Source organism: Lycorma delicatula, chromosome 10 (assembly GCF_047948215.1).
Source record: "Lycorma delicatula isolate Av1 chromosome 10, ASM4794821v1, whole genome shotgun sequence".
In the NCBI taxonomy this organism is placed as follows: Eukaryota; Metazoa; Arthropoda; class Insecta; order Hemiptera; family Fulgoridae; genus Lycorma; species Lycorma delicatula.
Genome location: NC_134464.1, coordinates 10,863,634 through 10,887,572, shown reverse-complemented (window position 1 = coordinate 10,887,572; position 23,939 = coordinate 10,863,634). Strand labels below are relative to the sequence as shown.

Here is a 23,939-nt window from a genome sequence, read left to right as displayed (position 1 = left end):
GCTGATAATGGACTGCAAAAGCGCAAATTTTTTGCTTGAGAGTTATTAATAAAATGTAAACAGTAACTCATTACACGTTGAGCCCTTGTAAAACTAGAAAAATTATTTAAATTGATCATTTGGTTTTTAGCTGTAACACATATTTACACTGTATGATGACGCTTTGGAATTTGATTGTCAATTGGTAGAGTAACTGGCTCGTCTGGAGATTGCTGTGACCTATACAAAAATGAAGGCCCCTACCAACATAAGTCCATCTTTGTAATCTTATCTGGCATTAAGCCCATCGACAGATAGTCAGCAAGATTGTTTTGACTCTTCAAATGCTTCCACGTGATGTCACTGTTAAGTTTGTATCTTAGATACCCTGTTAGCAACAAATATTGTCCAATGAGGACTTTAGTCCATGCTAATGTTATAGTCGAATCAGTATAATATGAAACTGAATCAATTTGAAGATGTAATGCATTAATAGCTGATTTGCATAGTTCAGATAACAACAAAGTACCACACAACTGGATAATGAAATTTTCTTTAATGGTGCGACACAAGATTTTGACGTGACTAAATTAACAGTGATGATACATCAATGTCAATACACTTGAGATATATACAGGCACCATAAGCAGATTCTGAGCATCTGCGAATATATGTATCTCTAACTTCAGAACACTGTTCTGTTTAGACTATGGCCCTTTGGACTTAAATATTTGATAGCATATGCAGTGACTCTTGAAACTGAGTCCACTCTAAGTAATTCATCCCATCCTAGTGAATAGGACCACCATTTTTGCACGATTAATTTCGCAGTCAAAATTACTGAACCTATAATTATAAGGAGATCAAAATTCCTTTCGATTGCCAACAAAATAATGCGTTTAGTTGTTTTTACAGCTGTGTTTTCTTTACAAAAAGAATATTGGAATACATCTTGTCTTGGATTCCACATAAGACCCAGTGTCTTAATCGTAGTGTCTTGATCAATCTCAATGCAACCCTTAGCCACATCTTCTAACGGAACGTCAGATAGAATGTCTGGATTGTTAGTGCTCCACTTTCTAAGATGAAGACCACCTCGATGAAGCAGATCATTTAAATCACGCCATAGTTGTTTTGCTCCTTTTATTGTCTTGGCTCCAGTCATAACATCGTCCACCCAGAAATCCTCTATGACTACCTTGGATGCGACTGGAAAGGATTCTTCATCCAATGCTAGCTGTTTTAGAGTTCTTGTTGCTAGGTAAGGAGCACTAGCAGTGCCATACGTTATTGTCAACAATTTAAATGTGTTTGTTACAATTAAATGTTTCAATAGGTTCTTCTGGCTGGTCTCTCCAAAAGATTAGTTGTAGATTTTGTTTAGCTGATTGGACGTTAATCTGATGATACATTTTTTTCAATATCTGAATCTTGATACAATACTGACAAGATTTGATTGTACTGTTGGACCAATGATTGAGATGTCATACAATGAAACACCAGAGCTTGTTTTTGAGAATACATCGAAAACTACCCATAATTCAGTGGTTGTGAAATCTTCCTTTAAGGTGATTTACTTACCCTTAACGGTTTCCCTAAAACCGTTAAGGGTAAGTAAATCACCATTAATATTATTTATGGTAAAACTACTAACATATACCTACATGTAAAAAATAATTCAAACTTTGTATGCATGCCACAACTGCCTCTTGAAAAAATTACCAAAAGTGAAATTACACCATTTTTCATGTTTAACTTTATTGGTAATTTTCTCATAGAAAGAAGCGTGATAGGTAAATAAACTGCTGGACCAATCTTTTACCTTCAGAAAATATGAAATGCTTTTTTTTTCATCCTTCCAAGACCAATAGTTTTTTAGTTATGATTTTTTTCTGAAAACCCTTACTATCACAAAAATAGATGTGCGCACCGTAACAAAAACGGCTGCCACAGGCAAACTGCTTAAATAAAAAACTAAAAGTTATTAGTTTTAAGGTCCTGAGACAGTAGGAAACAAGTGGGTAAGTTTCAATTATTTCTGAATTGCTCAGTAACCACCCTTGGGGTCACTCAGATGGATTGACCCATGCGCTAACATTACAAATAAGTCTACATTGTAATTGCTACAATAAACCACATTTTACAAGTAGTTAAAAGTTTAGTAGTACTGCTTATGAAAGGTAGAATGACAGTTTGTGATGAATAACTTCCAATAGTCACAAAAAACTGCCATACCCACTTACCATACTCAATGCTACACTACTATGCTACACTCACCCACGCGCGCGCGCGCGCGCGCGCGGACGCACACACATACATACACACATACACACACACACTTGCTGAAATTTGAAGCTACATTTTAATAACAAAAAAAATTCACCATTTTTCTTTGCAATTCCTCTCATTCTTAATAATTAATGTTATTTTTTTTACAACAGGAAAAAAGTTGAATCAAACATTAAGGCAATCCCGAAGATGACTGCAACTTGTTGGCACAAATAAACAGGAATTAATACTGCACAAGTTTAAAAAACAAAAAGAAAATTAAATATAAAAATTGAATTAATATAGTCTAAAAAATATTGTTAACCCAAGAACTAGTAGTTAATATTCTTAATATACCATCTAGTGTTGGAACAACTAGTGAATACGTAAGAAAAACATTTGCAATACAGAACATTTTTGTAAGTTTTTTTTTTTTATTCTTTTAATGCATTATAAACTTAAAGTATTAACTTAAACTTTAGTTTGAGACAGTTGACTTAGTTGCATTTATTCCTCCCATCTTTTTAGTTATTTTTATGTTGTATTTATAACAAAATTCATTTTTTTGTTAACACTTCACTTTTATGAGTTCTCTTCAAAAAAAAAAACCATTGTAATAAATACATGGATGAGGTTGACATGATTCTATATTACACATTAACTGTGCATAAGAAATTACTACAAAAACATTTTTTGCTAATTTTTTTAGATGCCTATTAATAATGCAAAAATATTACAATTACACTTAAAATAATAATAACTATCCTATATGACTATCCAGCAAAAGTGAATCCAACCAGCAGTACATGTGTTCAAACATTAATCAGGCAGAAAATAAAAAAATCTGCAAGTTACATGAAAGTTATGACAGCGTCCAAAATAAATCAAGTGGTCTTCATAGATTCAAACATTTCTAAATAATGAACAACATAAAAAGAGAATGACATATTTCTTACTTAGAAAAAAATAGGTTATAGTTTTTAAGAAATATTTTTGTCATTTAAATATTTATGTGGTTTACCCTAGGTTTAGTATCAAATGTTACCTGCATATATTAACATAATTGATATACATGTACTTCAGTAATTGCGAAAACTGTAACCTTTTTAACTGAACCAAAACTTAGCCAGATGTCAAACAAACCACAAGAACTGACTACATAAAAAAAAAAGATTTTAAATTAATTTTTCTATAGCTAAGTAGTCATCCAGAAAATATCACAAGGTGGTTGGTAACATTTAAAACAATTTAATTTTTTTTATCATTAGTAAAACTATCTTATTTTAATTAATTATAAAAGTTTAATTTGATTAAAAATACAGCATTAAACAAAATCTGACCTTTCAAAAATCAGCAAGCTACCATAATTTTTTTTGATACTATAAAGTCAACTGCGGGAAGCACTTTAACATTAATTATTGTATTCAGTTTTCTTTTGTTAGGAATAGATTGTATATAATTTATAATGTGAATTAGAAGAGGTTAGCGAGTGCAGCAAGTGTAGGTTTAAATTATGATTATTCCCTTGTCCCTATACTTTTCCTGAAACCGAATTGGTCTTCTCCTAACACTTCTTCCACTCTCCTCTCAATTCTTTATATGGAAGTGAAACTTGGACAATCGGAGTATCTGAGAAGGAAAGATTAGAAGCTTTTGAAGTGTGGTGCTATAGGAGAATGTTAAAAATCAGACTGGTGGATAAAGTGACAAATGAGGAGGTATTTCGGCAAATAGATGAAGAAAGAAGCATTTGGAAAAATATAGTTAAAAGAAGAGACAGACTTATAGGCCACATACTAAGGCATCCTGGAATAGTCGCTTTAATATTGGAAGGACAGGTAGAAGGAAAAAATTGTGTAGGCAGGCCACGTTTGGAGTATGTAAAACAAATTGTTGGGGATGTAGGATGTAGAGGGTATACTGAAATGAAACGACTAGCGCTAGATAGGGAATCTTGGAGAGCTGCATCAAACCAGTCAAATGACTGAAGACAAAAAAAAAATAAAAGTAACTGTCTTTACTAGGACTTGAAAGTTAGAACTCTCGACTTCCAGATCGGCTGATTTGGGAAGATGCGTTCACCACTAGACAAACCCAATGGGTTTTATCAACATACCTTCCTTTCTTTTTCCTTTTAGCCTCTAGTAATTACCATTCAGATAATACTTCAGAGAATGAATGAGGATGATATGTATGAGTGTAAATAAAATGTAGTCTTGTACAGTTTCAGTTCAACCATTCATGAGATATGAGGTTAATCGAAACCCAACCACCAAAGAACACTGGTATCCACGATCTAGTATTCAAATCAGTGTAGAAATAACTGACTTTATTAGGACTTGAATCCTGGAACTCCCGACTACAAATCAGCTGATTTGGGAAAGACCCATTCACCACTAGACCAACCCGGTGGGGGTTTTTATCAACATACCTACCAAACATAACCTTCACTCAATAACCTCATCCTAATTAATGTAAGTATACAAATATAAAACTAAGTGGTATTTATATTAAACACAATAATTAACACATAGAATAGCAAAATCTAAAAAATATTACTAAGCATGGAAATTTCTTGTCTTTAATTTTAAAAAGCAAGGCATCATTAAGTTATACTACAACAACAGTTCAGGAGCTACGATTGTAGTAAAATGAAATCAGGTGAATAAAAAAAAATATATAAGTGTTTTGTTTGTTATACCTTTTGGACAAAGCAACGGTAGTTTGAAAAAAGACCATATATTGCACTTCTAAATGTTACAAAAATTAAACCTTAATCCAATCAAAATGTTGCAGCATGATGATAACTTTCTAGATTGTATCGTGTTGTCATGAGTCAACATATCATCTTGGTGGAAAAATTAACCCTCACAACGTTCTTATTTGGAGGCTCAGAAATCTTAATGAACTCTTACAATGCAAAAGGTACTTTCCAAAATTAAATGTTTTCTTTGCAATATCCTGATGTCAAATTTGTGGGAAATTTTTTTTCACAGAGTAGTAGTTGCTTATATGGATATACAGTAACACATGAATGTTTGGTCGACTCCAAGATGTACCCAAAGAACTTTATTTGGCAACAAGATAGTGTGCCTCTTCACTGGCTTAACCTCTCACAGAATTGGTTGAATGACATTTTCCCTGACCAATGAATTGGTCAGCATATACCTGATGACAGAACTTGTTTGCAACAATCTCCTAGATCATCCGATCACACCTCATTTGATTTTTTCCTTTGGAATTTACGATCTTGTGCATGTACCTCTGCTATCTACTAATCTACCAATCTGAGGTACAGAATTGAAGTGGCTGTTGCTTCCATTGTCCAGACATACCGGTTAAAGTACAGGACATTCTCCTATCGGTTAAATTGTGCTATGTGACAAAAGAGGCTCACATGGAACACATGTATGAAAAACTGAGAAAAATGATTTATCGTTCATTTTATTTAATTCGTAACTGTAAAGTCAAAGATAAGAGAAATTAAATAGTTTTAAAACTGATAATATTTTTTGTACACCCAGTATTTTTTTTAGAATTTTTAACATTCTACCGTGAAGGCAAAACAATACCATATTTGTTCAAATACAATTTCAACGCACAATTTCAATAGCAAAAACTTTTGGTCAAATATCAAATGTCAAAAGAAAAGAAAAATTTAGACAGAAAAAATATATTTCAATAAGCAGCACATTTAAATCTAAAGAATTTGTATTATATATTTTGATAACTTATTTATTAAAATAAAATGAGTCTTTTAAAAAAAGCCAATTACCACAGTACATATTTTCCAGTTCTCAAAATCATTCTTTCCTAATTCCCTACTGACTTATAGTACGGTATATGTACATACTGTATTTTATGATGCTGCTCAGATAGAGATTTTACTACGGTCTTAACCCACTCAGCCAAATACTGGAGCAGTTTCTCTGAATTTTTTTTACCATAGAGTAGCATGTATAACCATTCCCTATGTGACCTATATAATAATTTATTACAATGTATCAATCAGAATAAAAGTTTTACTTTCACCAAGCTTCATAGAAATTTTTTTCCCTAGCCCAAATAGTTTTGACACAGCCCACATCTCCTATACTGTATAAGTTATTACAAATTTAGCACAAATTACACACAAACACTTTGACCTTACTGGAAACACATTTTTTCCCATAGCAAATATTTTTTCAAGGCTTAGCAGAACTTTCTTTCATTTTATAAACCACTTTATTACGTATAATAAATGAAAAAGCTTATTTAAAATTATACCTCATAAAACACTGGATGAAAAATAAAAAGATGAAGAATAAGGAGAAACTTGTTTTTTCTTCTTTACAGAAAAAAAAAAATATGTAAAATCAAATAATAAAAATTTGATACAGAAATATTCTACAAGATGGAAGTAATTAGGATTTTTAGTCTAAAATTTTCTTTCTTTTTTTTTGCCAGAGTAAAGCTTTTAAACAAACAACAGAATCTTAGAGAACAATTAGTAGTTACTATTAAAGTAACAATATTAGTTTTAAATTTTAGCATGGGAGAAACATAAAATTAGTAAAAGATCAAGAAAGTGTGAATTGTGATTGTCAAATTCTGGGCCTGAAAACTCCTTAATGAGCTTAACTCAACAAAGTAAACTAAATCATTAATAACAATAACATGGGTTTTACCTGTTAAACTCTTTTTAGTAATTTTTCTGATTATTGGTTTCAAAACAGCATTTTTTAAAAACTATTTTAATTTTATGAAAAAAAAAAAGATGATTTTAAACAGAACGTTGTTTTTAACACTAACGATATATAAATTGTTTCATAATTATCAACATAATGTAAAAAAATGGAGTGAAAAAAGATTTCCATTAAAAAAAATGTGGAAGGGCCTTTTTTTCTTTTTTTTGTCTTCAGTCATTTGACGGTTTGATGCAGCTCTCCAAAATTCCCTATCTAGTCGTTTCACTTCAATATACCCCCTACATTCTACATCCCTAACAATTTACTTTACATATTCCAAACGTTGCCTGCCTGTACAATTTTTTCCTTCTACCTGTCCCTCCAATATCAAAGTGATAGATTGACCAACTTAACCCAGATATTTTCTATTATCTGCTACCTAAGAGAGCTGCTTGGCAGGTTGTGTTCTCAGGGTGCCTAAGCTGGAATTGGTTTCAGACTTCTTGAAAGGTGACTTTGGTGAAGGCACTCTTAAAATCAGGAAATAATCCAAGTGAAGTTATCGACCTATCAGTCTCTTGCCAGTAATTGGCAAGTTGCTTGAAAGGCTGGTTGTGGAATGGCTCTGGGAAAACATCGATATGAACTCTTTTCTAAATCGTGACCAGTATGGCTTCATGAAAGGGGTTGGCACCGAGGATTGCATCTTAAATGCTCTTACCAAGGTGGAAAGCGCAGACTGTAAATAAATTTTGGCAATTTTTATAGATATAGAAGCAGCATTTCCTTCCTTGTGTTGGAGTTCTGTCCTCTATGAGTTGAAACACCGCAATGTTCCCATAGCCCTGCAGGCCATAGTACATGACTACTTGTCTGATCGCACGGCTCTGTTTAAGAATGTTCCCTTAGTTGTGGAAAAATTTGTTACCAGGGGAAGCCTGCAGGGTTTCGTTCTCGGTTCCCTGCTATGGAACTTGGCATTCAATGGATTTCTAGGACTGACATTCCCAAAAGGGGTCATGGCCCAGGCTATCGCTGATGACTGTCTCCTGTTAGTTCATGGAAACTCACGACTTCAGCTAGAAGACTGAGCGCAGGAGACTTTGTCAACCACAGAGAGCTAGATGGATATTCAAAATTTAAAGATTTCTGTGCCCAAGAAGAAGTTTATGCTTCTCAAGGGTGCAGACAAATTATCATACAGTTGTAACACCAATATTTAGTATATTTAGTATGGTGTACAGAGGAGTCTTCAAAAGCATGACCTCTTATGCACCATTCATTTGGCCGCAGAAGTTGGAAAGATATCAACCACTTAATCGAAATTTAAGGAGTGCCCCCAGTCTTAACTGTATGCACTGGTGTTTTTAAAACAACCTCCTACAAGGCTACCACTGGTGTGCGAAAGGCTCTCCCAATCGATTTAGTGGTGAACATTTGGTTGAACATGTGGGGATTGAGAAGAGGCAGGGAGGCAGAGATATTTGGAATGCAGTTTTGAGCCAGGCCTGTACCAGCATGAAACAGTGATCTCGATGCACTGGTTCTAAATTTCAAACAGTTGCCCATCTCCCACATGCGGAGAAGGCTTTACAGCCTTGTGATGGAAGCATGGCAGCAAGAATGGCATGCCACGACTAAGAGAAGGTCCTTGTATAGATTTATACAGGATTTGGGGGAATGGTATGCCTCTCCTTTGTTTTAAGGGCAACAGGAGCCAAAGTGCTCTCCAACCACGTAAATTTAAATCAATATTTGTTTTGGTTCTGCCTGGCAGCTGATGAACTGTGCGTCTGCAGGGAGGTCCAATCAAACGAACACATGATGTTCGACTCCCCAGCTCTTGGGGGGGCCAGAACTCAGGCCACTGTGGAACATCAAGCCCCCTGAAGAGGTCAAGGGGAAAATCAGCCACTCACAAGCGGAAAATCGAAGTGGCGAGAGCTGCATTGTCGGGCCGTGTGGGAGTTCCTTGCGGTTGCTTTGTTCAACCGACATCAGTAGATTGTCTAAGGAAGAAGACTCCTACCGCACTGTTGTAGGAATCTTAGAGATATATGGCTGGCTACCAGCCAGATTAAGGTCCGAAGCGCTTTAATGGTGGATAGGTAATTGCTGGCATTCAACGGCCTAGGCATGGCAACAAATTGCTGTCTTTGACAAGGTAGATTTAATTATTGACAGTTATATATGTTTTAGTAGTTGATGTGGTACGCCTACCCATTTTAGTGATATATATGACAAGTGGGCAGTGACACACAAGCGAGTGGTGTATGGTACCACGCTTATTCCGCTTACGCTTTTGGGTTAGCTCTAGGAGCTAGCTAGAACACTGGTCACTAAAATGTTTTGAGGCTCAGTAGCCATTTGTGGCAGTCTTATGGTTTAGGGCGACCAAATCAGTGGTAGTGGGAGAAATGATAGGCAATCCAAAATTTTCTTCTTTTAACTATATTTTTCCAAATGCTTCTTTCTTCATCAATTTGCCCTTCATTTATCACTTTATCCACCCATCTGATTTTAAACATTCTCCTATAGCACTGCATTTCAAAAGCTTCTAATGTTTTCTTCTCAGGTACTCCAATCATCCAAGTTTCACTTCCATATAAAATTGTCCTCCAAACATATACTTTCATAAATGTTTTCCTGATGTTTTAATTAATTTTTGATGTAAACAAATTATATTTCTGACTGAAACCTCATTTCGCCTGCACTATTCACAATTTTATATCACTCCTGCTTTGTCCATCTTTAGTAATCCTACTTCTTAAATAACACAATTCTTCTATCTCCATAATCTTTTCTCTTTCAATTTTTATATTCAGTAGTCCATCTACATTATTTCTACATTTCATTACTTTCATTCTGTTCTTGTTTACTTTCATGCGGTAGTTCTTGCGTAGGATTTCAGCCTTGCTGCTCCATTACTTCTAAATCTTTTTTATTCTCAGCTAGAATTTCCATATCTTCAGCAAATCTTAGCATCTTTATCTTTTTACCTTGCACTGTTACTCCGGATCTAAATTGTTCATTAACATCATTAACTGCTAGTTCTATGTAAAGATTTTCGGGATAGGAAACATCCTTGTCAAACTCCCTTTTTTAATACAGCTTCTTTCTTATGTTCTTCAATTATTACTGCTGCTGTTCGGTTCCTGTAAATGTTCTTCTATCTCTGTACTTAAACACTAATTTTTTTTAAAATGCTGAACTTTTTATTCCAGTCTACGTTATCAAATGCCCTTTCAAAGTCTACAAATTCCAAGTATTTTGGGTTTGTTTTCTACAGGTATTCCATCTATTCCAGGAGACTTTTTGCCACTCAAATCTTTTAATGCTCTCTTAAATTCAGATCTCAGTATTGTTTCTCCCCTTACATCCTCTTTAACTTCCTCTTCTACAACACAATTTTCTAATTCATTTCTTCTATTTAACTCTTCAAAATATTCCACCCACCTATCGACCTTTCCTTTCATATTATAAATCGGTGTACCATCTTTTTTTAATACATTATTAATTTTAATTTACATACCACAAAACTTTCCTGTATGCGCCATCTATTTTACCAATGATCACTTTCTCTTTTCCCTTCTGAACACTTTTCTTTAATCCACTCTTCTTTCGCTAGTTTGCACTTCTTGTTTATAGTATTTCTCAATTGTCGATATTTCCTGTTACTTTCTTCATCACTAGCATTCTTATACTTTCTACGTTCATCCAACAGCTGCAACATATCCTCTGATAACCAAGGATTTCTACCAGTTCTCTTTGTTCTGCCTAAGTTCACTTCTGCTGATTTAAGAATTTCCTATTTAACATTCTCCCATTCATTTTCTACCTTATCCTTTTTTACTCAGACCTCTTGCGATGTTCTGCTCAAAAATCTTCTTTACTTCTTCTTCCTAAAACTACTCTAAATTCCACCGAGACACCTTATCTTCAGGTTTTTGAATCTGCAATCTTGGTTCTCCAATCTACATTTCATTATCACTAAATTATGGTCGCTATCAATGTCTGCTCCAGGGTAAGCTTTACAGTCGGTGAGTTGATTTCTACATCTTTGCTTAATCGTGATATAATCTATCTGATACCTTGCAGTATCACCTGACTTATTCCATGTGCATATTCTTCTATGATTTTTAAACTGGGTGTTGGCAATTATTACATTATACTTTGAAACTCTGTAAGTTGATCCCTTCTTTCATTCCTTTTGCCCAGCCCTTGCCTTTTCCAATGCTTGCATTCCAATCTCAAACTATTATTAAATTTTTATTTTTTTTATTTTCCTTTTAATTGCTTCATCAATTTCTTCATATACACAATCTACCTCATCATCATCATGGGCACTTGTAGGCATATAGACGTTAACAATCGTTGTTGGCTTAGATTTTTATTTTATCCTTATTACAATGATTCTATCGCTATGCATTTTAAAATACTCTACTCTTTTCCCTATCTTCTTGTTCATTATGAAACCTAATTCTGCCTGCCCTTTATTTAAAGCTGAGTTAATTATACTATAAAATCACCTGATCATAAGTAATTTTCCTCTTCCCATCAAACCTCATGAATTCCTACATCTACATTTAAGCTATCGAATTCCCTCTTTAAATTTTTTAACCTACCAACCTTTTTTAGACTTCTAACATTCCACACTCCTACTCATAGAATATTATTTTTTAATTTTCTGGTGACCCCTTTCCCAAGAAAATATTTCTGAAAAATCTTGTTTTCTTTGTCAGGCTGAGAACTCTCTGAGCAATCCTTGTACTTGTCCCTTGTATTAAAGAAAACTGTACTTTATAACAGTAATGTGTTTTTAAAAAATACCCAGTTTAAGAATCTCAATAAAGCACAACAAATAAATAAATTTCACAGTAAATGTTGTTACACAGAGTGAGCAACATAAATGGTCCAAATCCATAATGAAACACTACCCAACACTTTTTATGACTCTTGCACAACTAGCGCGACTAGTGGATGTATATGTTACTACTAATTGTTGCTGCCATTTTGTCAGGTGGTTATGTATCAATGCAGTATACATTTTGTCGCAGTGCAGTATTGCGAGTGCAGTTGTGTTTGTGTAAACCCACTGGGTTGGTCTAGTGGTTAACACGTCTTCCCAAATCAGCTGATTTGGAAGTCGAGAGTTACAGCGTTCAAGTCCTAGTAAAGCCAGCTATTTTTACACGGACTTGAATACTAGATCGTGGATACCGGTGTTCTTTGGTGGTTGGGTTTCAATTAACCACACATCTCAGGTATGGTCGAACTGAGAATGTACAAAACTGACTACACTTCATTCACACTCATACATATCATCCTCATTCATCCTCTGAAGAATTATCTAAACGGTAGTTACCGGAGGCTAAACAGGAAAAAGAAAAAAAGAAAGAAAGAAAAGTTGTGTTTGTGTAAACTGCCTTATTAATCCAGGAGAGGAAAGCTATAGTTGAGGACAGTATTTGTTCTGGATCGTTTAAAGAATCACGTAAAGTATTCATTGAAAAATTTCCTGTATCCCAGCGAAAAGTAGCATACACAATTTAGTTAAAGTGGCATACAACAGGTTCGGTTTCAAATGCAAAACAAAATAGGCAACCTTCTGTTAGGACTCCACAGGCCATTGCCGATATTGAAAGCATTACAGCCAGTTCAAAAAAAAAATCACTATACAAGTTATCCCAACAATCTGGTTAAATACACATTTTGTCATAAAATTCTTCATGAATTGAAATAGAATACGTACCACGTATCTCCTTCAGTTCGAACTGAAGGAGATAGATATTCCAACCGGCTTCTTGAAAGCATTATTGATGGACACAGAGACCCAATGTCATGTTTCACATCAGACAAGACGTGGTTTCAATTTATCCACCCATGTTAATTCACAGAACACCAAGTATTGGACGGCGAGGAATCCTCACTAGATATTCGTGTATCCACTTACCGATGAGAAAATTGGTGTTTGGTGTTCAGTTTCCAGTAAACAAATAGTGGGACCAATATTTTTTGACCAGACTGTTAATACACAAGTTTAACTCACAATTTTCAAAGAATTCTACACGTGATTAACTGATAATGAAAAAGAATACAACTTCTTTCAACAAGACAGAGCAACGTGTCACACATAAAATATTTCACTGAATCGCGTTTATGTAGCTTTCACAAATGAATGAGCTGTCAGCAAAGGACAGTGGCCTCCACGTTCCCCAGAGTTGTCTACTTGTGATTTTTTCCTTTGGGGCTACTTAAAGGAGAGTTAAGCATCTAATTCCCACAATATTGATGAACTGAAGGTGAACATTCAATGAGAAATCAATGCAACGATGTTTTGTTTCAGACAACTCAATAAGATCAGTCGAGCACAAAAGTGCATCGATGCCCAAGGTAATCATTTTGAACATCTTTTGTAACACTTAGGTAAATAAATGTAACATTTAAATTACATATTATGTTTTTCTCATTTAATTTATCTGTATCATTCATAAAATTTAATTCTAACATAACCTATATATTCTGCAGTGGTTACATGTTACGTGTTCGGTTTTATGTTGCTCACCTGAATATTAACTGTGACAATCAAATTATATATTAAATTCTCCACAAAACTTGTAAAGAATTTAATTCTGAGAAAATTAATGTAAATAAAGCCAATAAAAAGTTTTAAAAATTGTTTTTTTTTTTATTGAAGCAAAACAGATGAAAAACAGTCAAAAAATCATTATTATTCTTTCTGAACCTGATAAAAAGTTCTGTTTTAAAACAAAAATGCTAATAACTGATAATAATTTTAAAAGAAATACAAAATTTATAAAACAATATTAGCTAATATTATATATTAGCTAAAATATACAATATATAATTAATTGTATATTATACAATAATTCAATAATTACACAGAAAACATGATAATTATGTAAAAAAAAAAAACTAAACTGAAATGTATGCTACTCTAGAAATTTTTTTTTTTTTTTTTTTTTTTTTTTAGGTTGGAATTACTAACAGCTGGTCAACAATGAAAATTGTGAACATATGAATCTGTTGTCCTGATTAGTGTTTATAAGTGTTGCACTCATCATACCATAGCGTAAAGATGTCGTTTAAATTTTCTAACAAGGAATATGCCAATATAATTTTTGTTTATGGATTTTGTAAGAGAACTTCTGAAGCTGCTCGACATGAATATCAGGAGAGATTTCTTGGGAGGGGATTCCAAATTTGATAACTTTTTCTTTGGTGTATCAACATTCACAAATAAAAGGGTCATTTTCAATGTGTTCATTTTCTGTTGAACGCAAGTAAATCATCATAAGATGCAGCATATTCAGTGTAGCTAAGGAACTAGTATAAGGCAAATTTCTTGACACACAGTTATGTCAAAAAACAAACTGTGGTGCACCCTACGGAAAGAAAATCTTTATCCTTTCCACCTGCAGAAGGTTAAAAATTTGTAGTCAACAGATTACCCTAATAAGGTAAATTCAATTGTACTTACTGATGAAGCCATTTTTACAAGAAACTGAGTCTTCAATTCTAAAAATAGTCATTTATGGAGCGAAAACAATCCACATAGTACTGTGGAAACTAGTTTCCAACATAGGTTTCACATTAATGTTTGGCGAGGCAAATTATTTATGACAAAATTCTGGGACCATTTGTTTCCAATGAAAATCTTACAGGAGATGCATAGATTTTTTCAAAAATAATTGGCTGGCTTTCATAGATGTACCTTTACAAACTAGATTGCAAATGATTTTCCAGCACGGTGATGCAACACATTTTTCTTTACTAGCTATACAAATCACTTGAATGTTAATTTCTTCAACTGGATTGGAGATGGTGAACCAATTGACTGGCCCCTACAATCACCTGACGCCACTAGATTTCATCTGAGGCCATATGAAAACAACAGTATAAACAAAGAGTTACCAAGGGTTACTCAAAAATACAAAATGCTATTGAATTTATACGAACAATCCTGAGATGATACAGAAAGCCACCAGAAATATTTTACATCTGGCAGATTGCTGTGGACATTGTGAAGAAGGGTAATTTCAAACAATTGTAACTTGAGGTTTGTTATTTTGTTACTATTTATCATTTCATGTATTTTATTATTTTGTTTTGCTATATAAGAATAATGTTTATAGGTAAAGGAGGATACGATTCTGCCTATTTTTTGTCTGTTTTGCTTCAATAAAAAACAGATTTTTAAAAGTTATCATTTACTTTTTATTGGCTGTATTTACATTAATTTTCTCAGAATTAAATTCTCTACAAGTTTTGTTACTAAATCTTCCACATTTATTGATCATTTAAGAAACAGGGTTCATACCAAATTTTAACATTCATTTTTCCTGACCAATTTAGTAAAAATTTCCCGTCTCTCATGTTATGCTAATGCAATTTACTCTGCAAAATATATACATATTTTATGATTTTGCAGCCTGTACCATACCCATTGCTGTCCAATTCACGCCTTTTTTATTATTTATTATTACATTCCTTTTTGAATTTTAGTTTTTAATGATTTTTTTTTTATAAACTGTTCCAGTAAATTACATTGAAAAAAAAAACTATATTTAATCTTGCATAAAAATGAAATGAACATCACTGTAACTAAAAGTAACACAGATAAGAAATAAAAACTAATTCAAAATAAACCAAAGAAATTTTTAAAAGTAACTGGCTCGCACCTAAGATTAATTAAAATTTTTTTACAAAAACCAGCCTATATTACATTATTTTACGAAGTAAACAAAAAAAAATAGATTTCAATTTAACAAAGAATATATGTATGATCACAACTTAAAGAAAAACTAAAATCACTGTGACTAAAAGTAATACAAATAAGGAAACTTACAACAAAACAACTTATTTTATACAGAAAATAAACGTTACAGAAAATAAACGTTAAGAACATTTATTTGAAAAATATTTTGTCATTATTATTCTAACTTATACCAAAAAATTAAAAAAAAAAATAATACTGAGTTCCGATATACATATTATTATGTACATATAAAAACAGGGCAACATTTCTTCAATATCCTAATGGTTTGCCCCTTTTCTAAAAGTTTAATTTCTGCAGCTAAAAGTTCTTCTGCCAAGATTGTAGCTCTCAACCTTTTCCTTTCTTTCTTCAGTTTTTAATTCCTGCATGCATTTCCCTTTTCAGGGTTCTCTATTCTGTTCTTGAGATAATTTTTTTCATTTTTCTACAAGACATTCTTCACACCATCTTCTAAAGCTTCTCATTGCAGTGAGCATTTTTTTGGTAATGAAAAAATTCTCCTTGCCCCCCAGAATCTACAATCGCACAAAAGCTTTTCTTCATTGATAAATTATTCTCTTCACGCAATTCTTTACAACAAGAATTTGTTAATGAAAAAGCTCTTTGCTGTGGCGTTTCCAAGTGAAAAAATTAGACACTGTTTTACCATTTCCCACAGGTCCACATATTTTGAATATTTTGCTAAACAGATGATATCCAACTTCATCTTTCTTATCTTTCAATTCTTTGCTATCATCGTCTTCGATAATCTGGTGAAAATATTTTGAATGCGCTGATCAGAGTTCCTTGAGCATCCATGCACAGCAAAGAGTAGCTACGTTTTCAGTATGTCTATTATCTTTATATAAAGCTATCGACAAACACTTTTGTCACAACAAAGTTCACTCATGAAGGATCACAGCTGGATCTAATTACGATAGACCCTTCAACTTTAAAAATAAGGACTTCGTTCAACAAGCTTTGAGACGAGTTAACTAATAAAGTTTGGCACTCTTTATGAAACCTCAATTCATCACCTTCTGTTGTTTTTAATTCTTTCAGATATTTAGTAGTTTGAAATCAAAGATCAATTTTCTTTAATAGTCAGTAAGATAAACCAAAAAATAATTTTGAGGAAGTGTTACATTACATTTTTAATAGATCATTAAGATATGAAAAAAATAAATAAGAAGCAAGAGGATCTGGGCTCTGAAACTGCCTTAAAAAAAAAATCACACTCGGGCAGAATCAATTTGTAAAATGCCAATTTACATTTTAGGAATTCGTCTTCACAATGCTCAAAAACAATGGTGTACGACTTATATTGAAGTTTCTCTGATTTGTCAATAAATTTCTTTACTTCATTCAAAATTAGCAAGGCTCGTTCTAAGCATTTCACATTATCTAAACCGTCTAGTCTTGAAATAATAAATTTGGTTTAAATATTGCAACATTTTAAACAATATTGAGGTAAATTCAGCATACTGAGCCAGGCTATCATTAAACAAGAAGTAAAAATCTCTTAAAATGGTACGAATATTCCACAGACAGATTCAGATTCAATCCCTGTTTTCATGGCTCAATTTACAATATGCAAACCGCAAACACCAATACTCACCAAATGCTTTCCTTTAGTGCATTCCTCTATCACCTGATCGCTTAACATTTTTAAAAAGCTTAAATTCACATTTGGTCCATCTATAGATATTTGTAATATTTTGTTTTTATATAGAGGAAAGATACCATCTACGAAACCATTGAAAAGATGTTGAGCCGTGGACTTTCTCAAAAATATAGTTCGCAATTCGTTTTTGAATCAAAAAATTACACCAATAAGTCCATTAGACCCCTATGAACAATTTTATTTAATGCTTCATCAAAAACTATACCGCATAATTAACACAAGAATACAACTGATTTTATAGAATATCATCAATGGTGCAAGGCCAACAATGATGACATAAGAGCATTTTAATAGCTCTAAGCTGGAATTCTGATGCTATACAACTACCAGAAAATATAATTTAAAAAGTTGCACCAATATCTTCACATGAACATAATAACTTATTCTTTACAACAATGACAACCCACATAATCTCTGCCTTAGAAAACATCATTTTTATATCAAAAATAAGTAGTGTTGTCATATTGCGTAAATGAAGTCGAGGTTTCAAATGTATCATTTGCTGCTGAATTGCTATTACTCTGACCAGAAGATCCAGCCAAAAACAGATATATAACACAACCACTGTTCTCACAACTGTTGATAAAGTTTTAGTTCGCTGAGTTGAAGTACCACCGGAAGATAAAAACATTTTCAGTGAAGACTAAGAATTCCTTACCTTAATTATTATTTTATTATGCTGCTTTCCTTTACTGTACAAAGTAAAGGAAAGCACTGCCTTTCGGCCCATATCTTCCAATCCAAAAGGTTTTTTACACACATCACAAAAAAGCACGGTACACATCTCTACCTCTTCGCAACCGACTGAATTTTGGGTGAAAGTTTGTATCTAACCACAGGTCGTAAAACAGTCTTTTTAGATGCCATTTAAAAGCAATTAATTACTTAAAATACAAAAAAAAACTTCACGGTGGTTTGAGAGAAATTCCATAAAAAGTTAACTTAACATTTTTTAAGGGTAACTCTTTGTTAAAATTTCATCACTCAAAAAATGAATTGCAATTTGAAACATTTCTCCTTTAATATAAAAAAAAATAATTAAGGAAGCTAAATAAGAACAAGGCATGTTAATGGCTGCTTGATGCATGTAGTTGCTATATGCTGAGCATTGGGGTAAGTGGCAACTTTCCAATGCAGGGAAAGTATATCAAATATATTTTGGTATTACTTAAAAAATACTTTATTAATAACTATCATTATTTAATTTAGTAACAAAAATGAAATTTTATGAAATCTTTCCTGCCTGTGGGAAACCATAACAAAGCTATTGTACTACAAACCAAAAAAATTTTTTACACCTAATTTTGTGTTTTACATCAGATATCTTAAAAACTACTGAAGTTGCAGTTCTGTTACCTGTAACAAAAGGGTTCTAAATAATATATGATAAAAAAGGTTTTATGACCGTTTTTATCATTTAAAAAAACCCAGCTCAAATTTGAGCTGGGAAATATATAAAACAACTCAAATTACATAGCCATCAACTTAACTCCTTAATTTGGGTCCCAAAAATTACAGTAGGGCTTCTTTTTACTAGAAAATCTGAAATTCAGGCAAAATCTTTCGCTAGCCATAACTCAAACACAAAGCGTTTCCAGACCTACGTTTATATGAACTTTTTTCATTATTTTCATTAGCAGAGCACGCCCCAAAGAATTCTCAGTTTCTTCATGGGTCACCCATATACAAAAAAAATTCAAGGGGATGTATATTATACATTAAAGGGGGAAAGTATAATGAGCTTTCTTCAGTTTCAACTGCGTTGTTGGATTCATCTAATCGGATAACACAGTTTTTTATAATATAAATTTTCTTTTAATCCTATGATCTTTTTAAGGTTTGTTTCTGTTATAACATTTTATGATTTCTATTTTTCCCCTGCTTAACTGTAATTAAATTAATAGAAATAAAATAATAAACATCAACTTCTGCAATGATTAATGAACAATAAACTGTAACCGTACATAAATTAATTAAGTGATACATAGTGATAAGCTGTACCGTTATGAGAGACAGCTTAAATTACAAACAAAATGGAGAGAATGTCTAATCACATATAAGAATAATCAATGTGAAAATATTCTGGTTCAAAACTACTCCAAGATTAAATTTACAACAAATGAAAAAAATATTAGTTTCTTTAAATTGAACAAGTTTTCTTACCCTTCTTCTTTCCCATAATTTATTCAAGTTCTGAAACAAAAAAAAAGCGTTAATGATAAAATTATTATAAGTTCTTATGATCATTACAACTATTTATATAACTATTTAAATTATGTAAAGATCAAGTTTACACAAAGGCTAGCCAATAGATCCACCAATCGACAGAAGCACTAGTTTGTTCATGTTTGTCCAGTGTGGTAAGCCTAGAACTCAAAAGCTTTTTTTTTTTTTAGTTTTTACATATTTGCACAATTCTTTCACTGCTTGTATGTTCATGACAACAGCATGGAAAAAACTTTTAAACCGCCATCTTAACTCAAAAGACGTGTAAAGTCATACAAGCCATACTAGTACAGACAGGTTACAAGCATCTATTACAGCTGTAAAGTATATTAAGCATATTTATTGATAGAATCTTCAGTAATCACTAATAAATTTGTTATTTTACTGTCTACCTTACTGCCTTTTAATATTTTTTTTTTTGCCACAGTTAAGACCATAAACAAAGAAACTATACATTCATAGCGAAGGTAGAAATATCATAATCATTATTAAATACTATGATGAGAGGAAAAACCTAAAACAGGTATATTATTTCATCTGCTTCAGCTGTTAGTTCAGTTTTCCTGAATTTCAGTCATGCTGTAAACTGGACATTATCACACTGCTGTGCCAATAAAAGTCCAGGTTTAATGTTAATTTTATCATGCAGTACATTTTATCATTTTAAGAAATTTTATGGATTCCAATTCTAGTTTAAATATCAAGCAAGCTGATTATTCATAAGGTCTTTGGCAGAAACGCACATGAAATCACTAATTTACTACATGATCTCATAATACAGACTTTCAATGAAATTTCCTACGGGCAAAAATCAATTTCTATTTAGTATAGGACTTTGCTGAATACAATATAAAAAAACTGTTTAAATAAATCTTACCCGAAGTTTATATGAGACCTGTCATCTAATTACAACAATATTTATTAATACAATACAGGATTAATAGAGGTCATTGAAAAAGTTGCAGCAATAGAAACCAAAACACCATTATCTCACTATAAAACTGAGATAAGTATTAATTGGAACTGCTTCAGCTGATGCGCACAACTGCACAATGCCTTTGCGCCACTGTCAACCAGTGTAATGGCAAGAGTTCAGCAAAAATTACACTGCGTTTTGTGGTTAGTGAAGTATAAATCAGTTAACTGTTCAATGAACTTTTTTATGGCAATGATTCCCCTCTTGCAAACATCAGACGACCCGGATGAACCAAAACAAGTGACAAAGCAGTTGAGCATATATGCTAAAGTTGTCTAAGAACTCCTAAAAATCAATTTCTAAGTAAAGTTCACAGTTAGGATATACAAATATAACTATTCAAAGTATGTTGCACAAGTGTTTATGCCTTCACGCTTACAAAATTCAGCATAAACATCAAATTAAACCGACACAACATTCTAAATGTGTTGAATTCACTAGTAACATTGATACTAGTAACATTGATGGTGACAACATTTTTAAAACTTGTTATGTTAACAGATGAAGCGACTTTCCATGTCAATGGTTGTGTCAACTGGTATAATTGTAGGATATGGGGATCTCAGCAACCCAATGAAATTATTGAGTTCTCCAAAAATAAACATGTGGTGTGGTTTGATCTCCAATTGTGTGATTGGCCCAATATTTTTTTTTGAGCACTATCACGGGGAATATTTATTTAGACATGCTACAGTTGTACATTTTCCCTAAGCTGCCAAATTGAACAAGCAAATAACATTGCTGTAACGTCTCAAGAAGATGGTGTGTGTCCCCTTATACAGCCTAGGCAATCGACTTGCTCTCAATGAATAATTCCTTAATCGTTGGAACAGTAAAGCTGGTCCTATGCTCTGGCCTTTGAGAAGCCCAGATTTGACACTAGATTTTTTTCTACGGGGATACATTAAAAACATCTACAATAAAAAATCAGGGCTGTACAATATTTAAGATACAGATCACCGCTGCTATTGCCACAATTATACCTGCGATGGTCCAGCAGACCTGAGCAGAGGTCACTTATAAGCTGGTTGTCAGCAGAGCGACCAACAAAGCTCATATTGAAATATTCTAAAGCATTAAAAAAAAAACTTGGAGTTGGTGAATTTAAAAAAAAAAACTCATTTGATCATATCTAGTAGTTTCTGGAATATAATTTTCTTTAAATTGCTCCAACCTTTTTCAATGACCCTTTATATTATATTACCAACTTAATATTAATAAATTCAAATTAACCAGTGAATCAAAGTTTGGATAATCCAAAAATGTCACAAACCTACTTAGATTACATAAATGTAGAATGCAGAAATGATTTTTTAATGCTAAGTATAAATAAAAATAAATTCAAAATTTACTTAAAATATTACCAGTTTTTTAAGTATATCATTTTTTGAAATTATCTTTTTGCAACAATTTCAGACATCCTGCTGAAATCCAAAAACATATTTGTAACTTTTATGGACCAAATATTATATATGAAGGTAAAGTTCAGAGATATCTGGGAAACTTTCAAACATCCACCATACATTCCTGACCTCGCACCTAGCAATTATTACATTTTCCTCCATTTAATACAATGTCTTGCATCACAGAAGTTTGAAAGATTGCACAACAAAAGTTTCCATTTTAAGTAGTCCACCAATGGTTGCCAAACCATCTCAGAAAAAATTAGTTATTTTGTAGGTTGCATTCCCTAATGTTTTGGTAGTGCAAAACTAATTTTTTTTAATTTTTATTTTTATCCAATTCAAAAATGGCGGCCAGTTTTGTTTTATGCCCATGGTGTTTTTCGTGTTAACAGGCATGTACAATTTTCTAAATTCCTTTGCACTGGGTTGTCCTAGGCTTTTCAATAAACTGCATTGTGTTCAGTACATTCTGGCCTACAAATCAAAGCTCTATTTATCTACACAATATGTTCATGTAATATATTCATGTACGCTTTGTAGCCAAAGTTATCAAATGCAAATAAACAAAATTCAATTTTCATAGGCTAATTTCTCAAAGAAGGAAGTTTCTCAGCCTCAATTCTGTATTTGATTTAATATAAGAGTATATATAGTTACTTTATATAACGTATCAATGGTGACTGTAACTTTCAACTACCTCAAGTTAATAACTATTTGAACTCTATAATAATAAATAAGTATATTAAGCTAGAACATCTGTGGAGAAATTCCCATTAAAAACATCCATACAATTTTCCTAAATTATAAAATTATCTCCCCAATTTTGTTACTTAACCTAGGGAATCATAATACCAAATTGAATTAAGACTGCAAATCCTCTTTCATTATAATCCTCTTCAATTCATCTATTTATAGTTTATCGAGGGCAAATAGCCATGTTCAACTGATAAGTTCACTGTAACTTTTGGCAATGTATCTCAATAAGAATCATAAACCTTAGCGTACCTCCAGTCTACACCAAAATCAAATTAACATAAAAGGAAAGAATGAAGAATTAGCAAAACGTTCTTTACAAGTTAACTTGCTGCAGAAACAAAATCTTTATGCAAGTTATAGTTCCTGCAGATTTGGTGCTAGTAGCTGATGCAGTCATCATTCACATACAATATCTTTTACATACATATTTACACACCCAACACTAGAACAAAAACTTCAAATGTCATTAGATCAAAGAGAAATTGCATGTTGTTTCAGTGTATTTGTTCTATATTGAGAATTTCACAGAAATCATCAGAAAATACAATTTCATGTTTTATATACACGAAGCTATTAAATGGATTTCTTGTCTTTCTACTATTTATTAAAGAGGTTCTATTATTTATTAAACAATTTCATATAGACTACTTATATATATATTTATAATTTTTTTAAAGACAATTTTTTAATAACCATTCTCCTCTGTACCAATAAATTTATATTTAATAGATCAACCCCTAGTACAGAATAATTGAAATAGGCTGACTCTTACCTATTTCATTACATTAGCAGAAGCACTTCCATCAATTTGATTCGCATCATCAGCTGCATTATATTAGGTAGAAATATTATATTTCATAAGAAAGAAACCTACTGTAATGGATACCATGATTCAATTTTTAGAAAATTTCAATATCTTCGCAATTCACATCCCCAGACCCCAAAACCACCTCAGTTCAAAAGTTTATATATATATATATATATATATATATATATATATATATATATTATTTCACTTTCTTGTGGACACAATAACTGCCATAATTTTGCGCTAATCACTTTCAAATTGAACATAAAATATAATGACCAGAATCTTGGTCAAGTTCATTAATGGGCAAAATCAGACTATGAAGGTGGAAATGGGAAGGTTTTTAAAAAAAAAAAAAACAAAATATCGCTTACTTTCTTATTAAAGAGT

The 23,939-nt window shown here is 32.4% G+C and overlaps 1 protein-coding gene across 6 annotated transcripts in view; it reads right to left on the bottom strand.

Annotated features, from left to right (window-relative positions):
• Positions 1-23,939, bottom strand: part of LOC142331175 (protein argonaute-2-like) — a 171,384-nt gene that overhangs the window by 134,303 nt on the left and 13,142 nt on the right. For 5 of the 6 annotated variants that reach the window (XM_075376888.1, XM_075376889.1, XM_075376891.1 and 2 more), the window contains one exon: positions 19,541-19,570. In XM_075376888.1, the coding sequence (XP_075233003.1) occupies positions 19,541-19,556 (16 nt within the window). In that variant the 5' untranslated portion in view covers positions 19,557-19,570. Of the gene's footprint in view, positions 1-2,362; positions 2,498-19,540; positions 19,571-23,939 lie in introns of those variants that run through there. The other variant, XM_075376885.1, reaches the window with a different exon arrangement.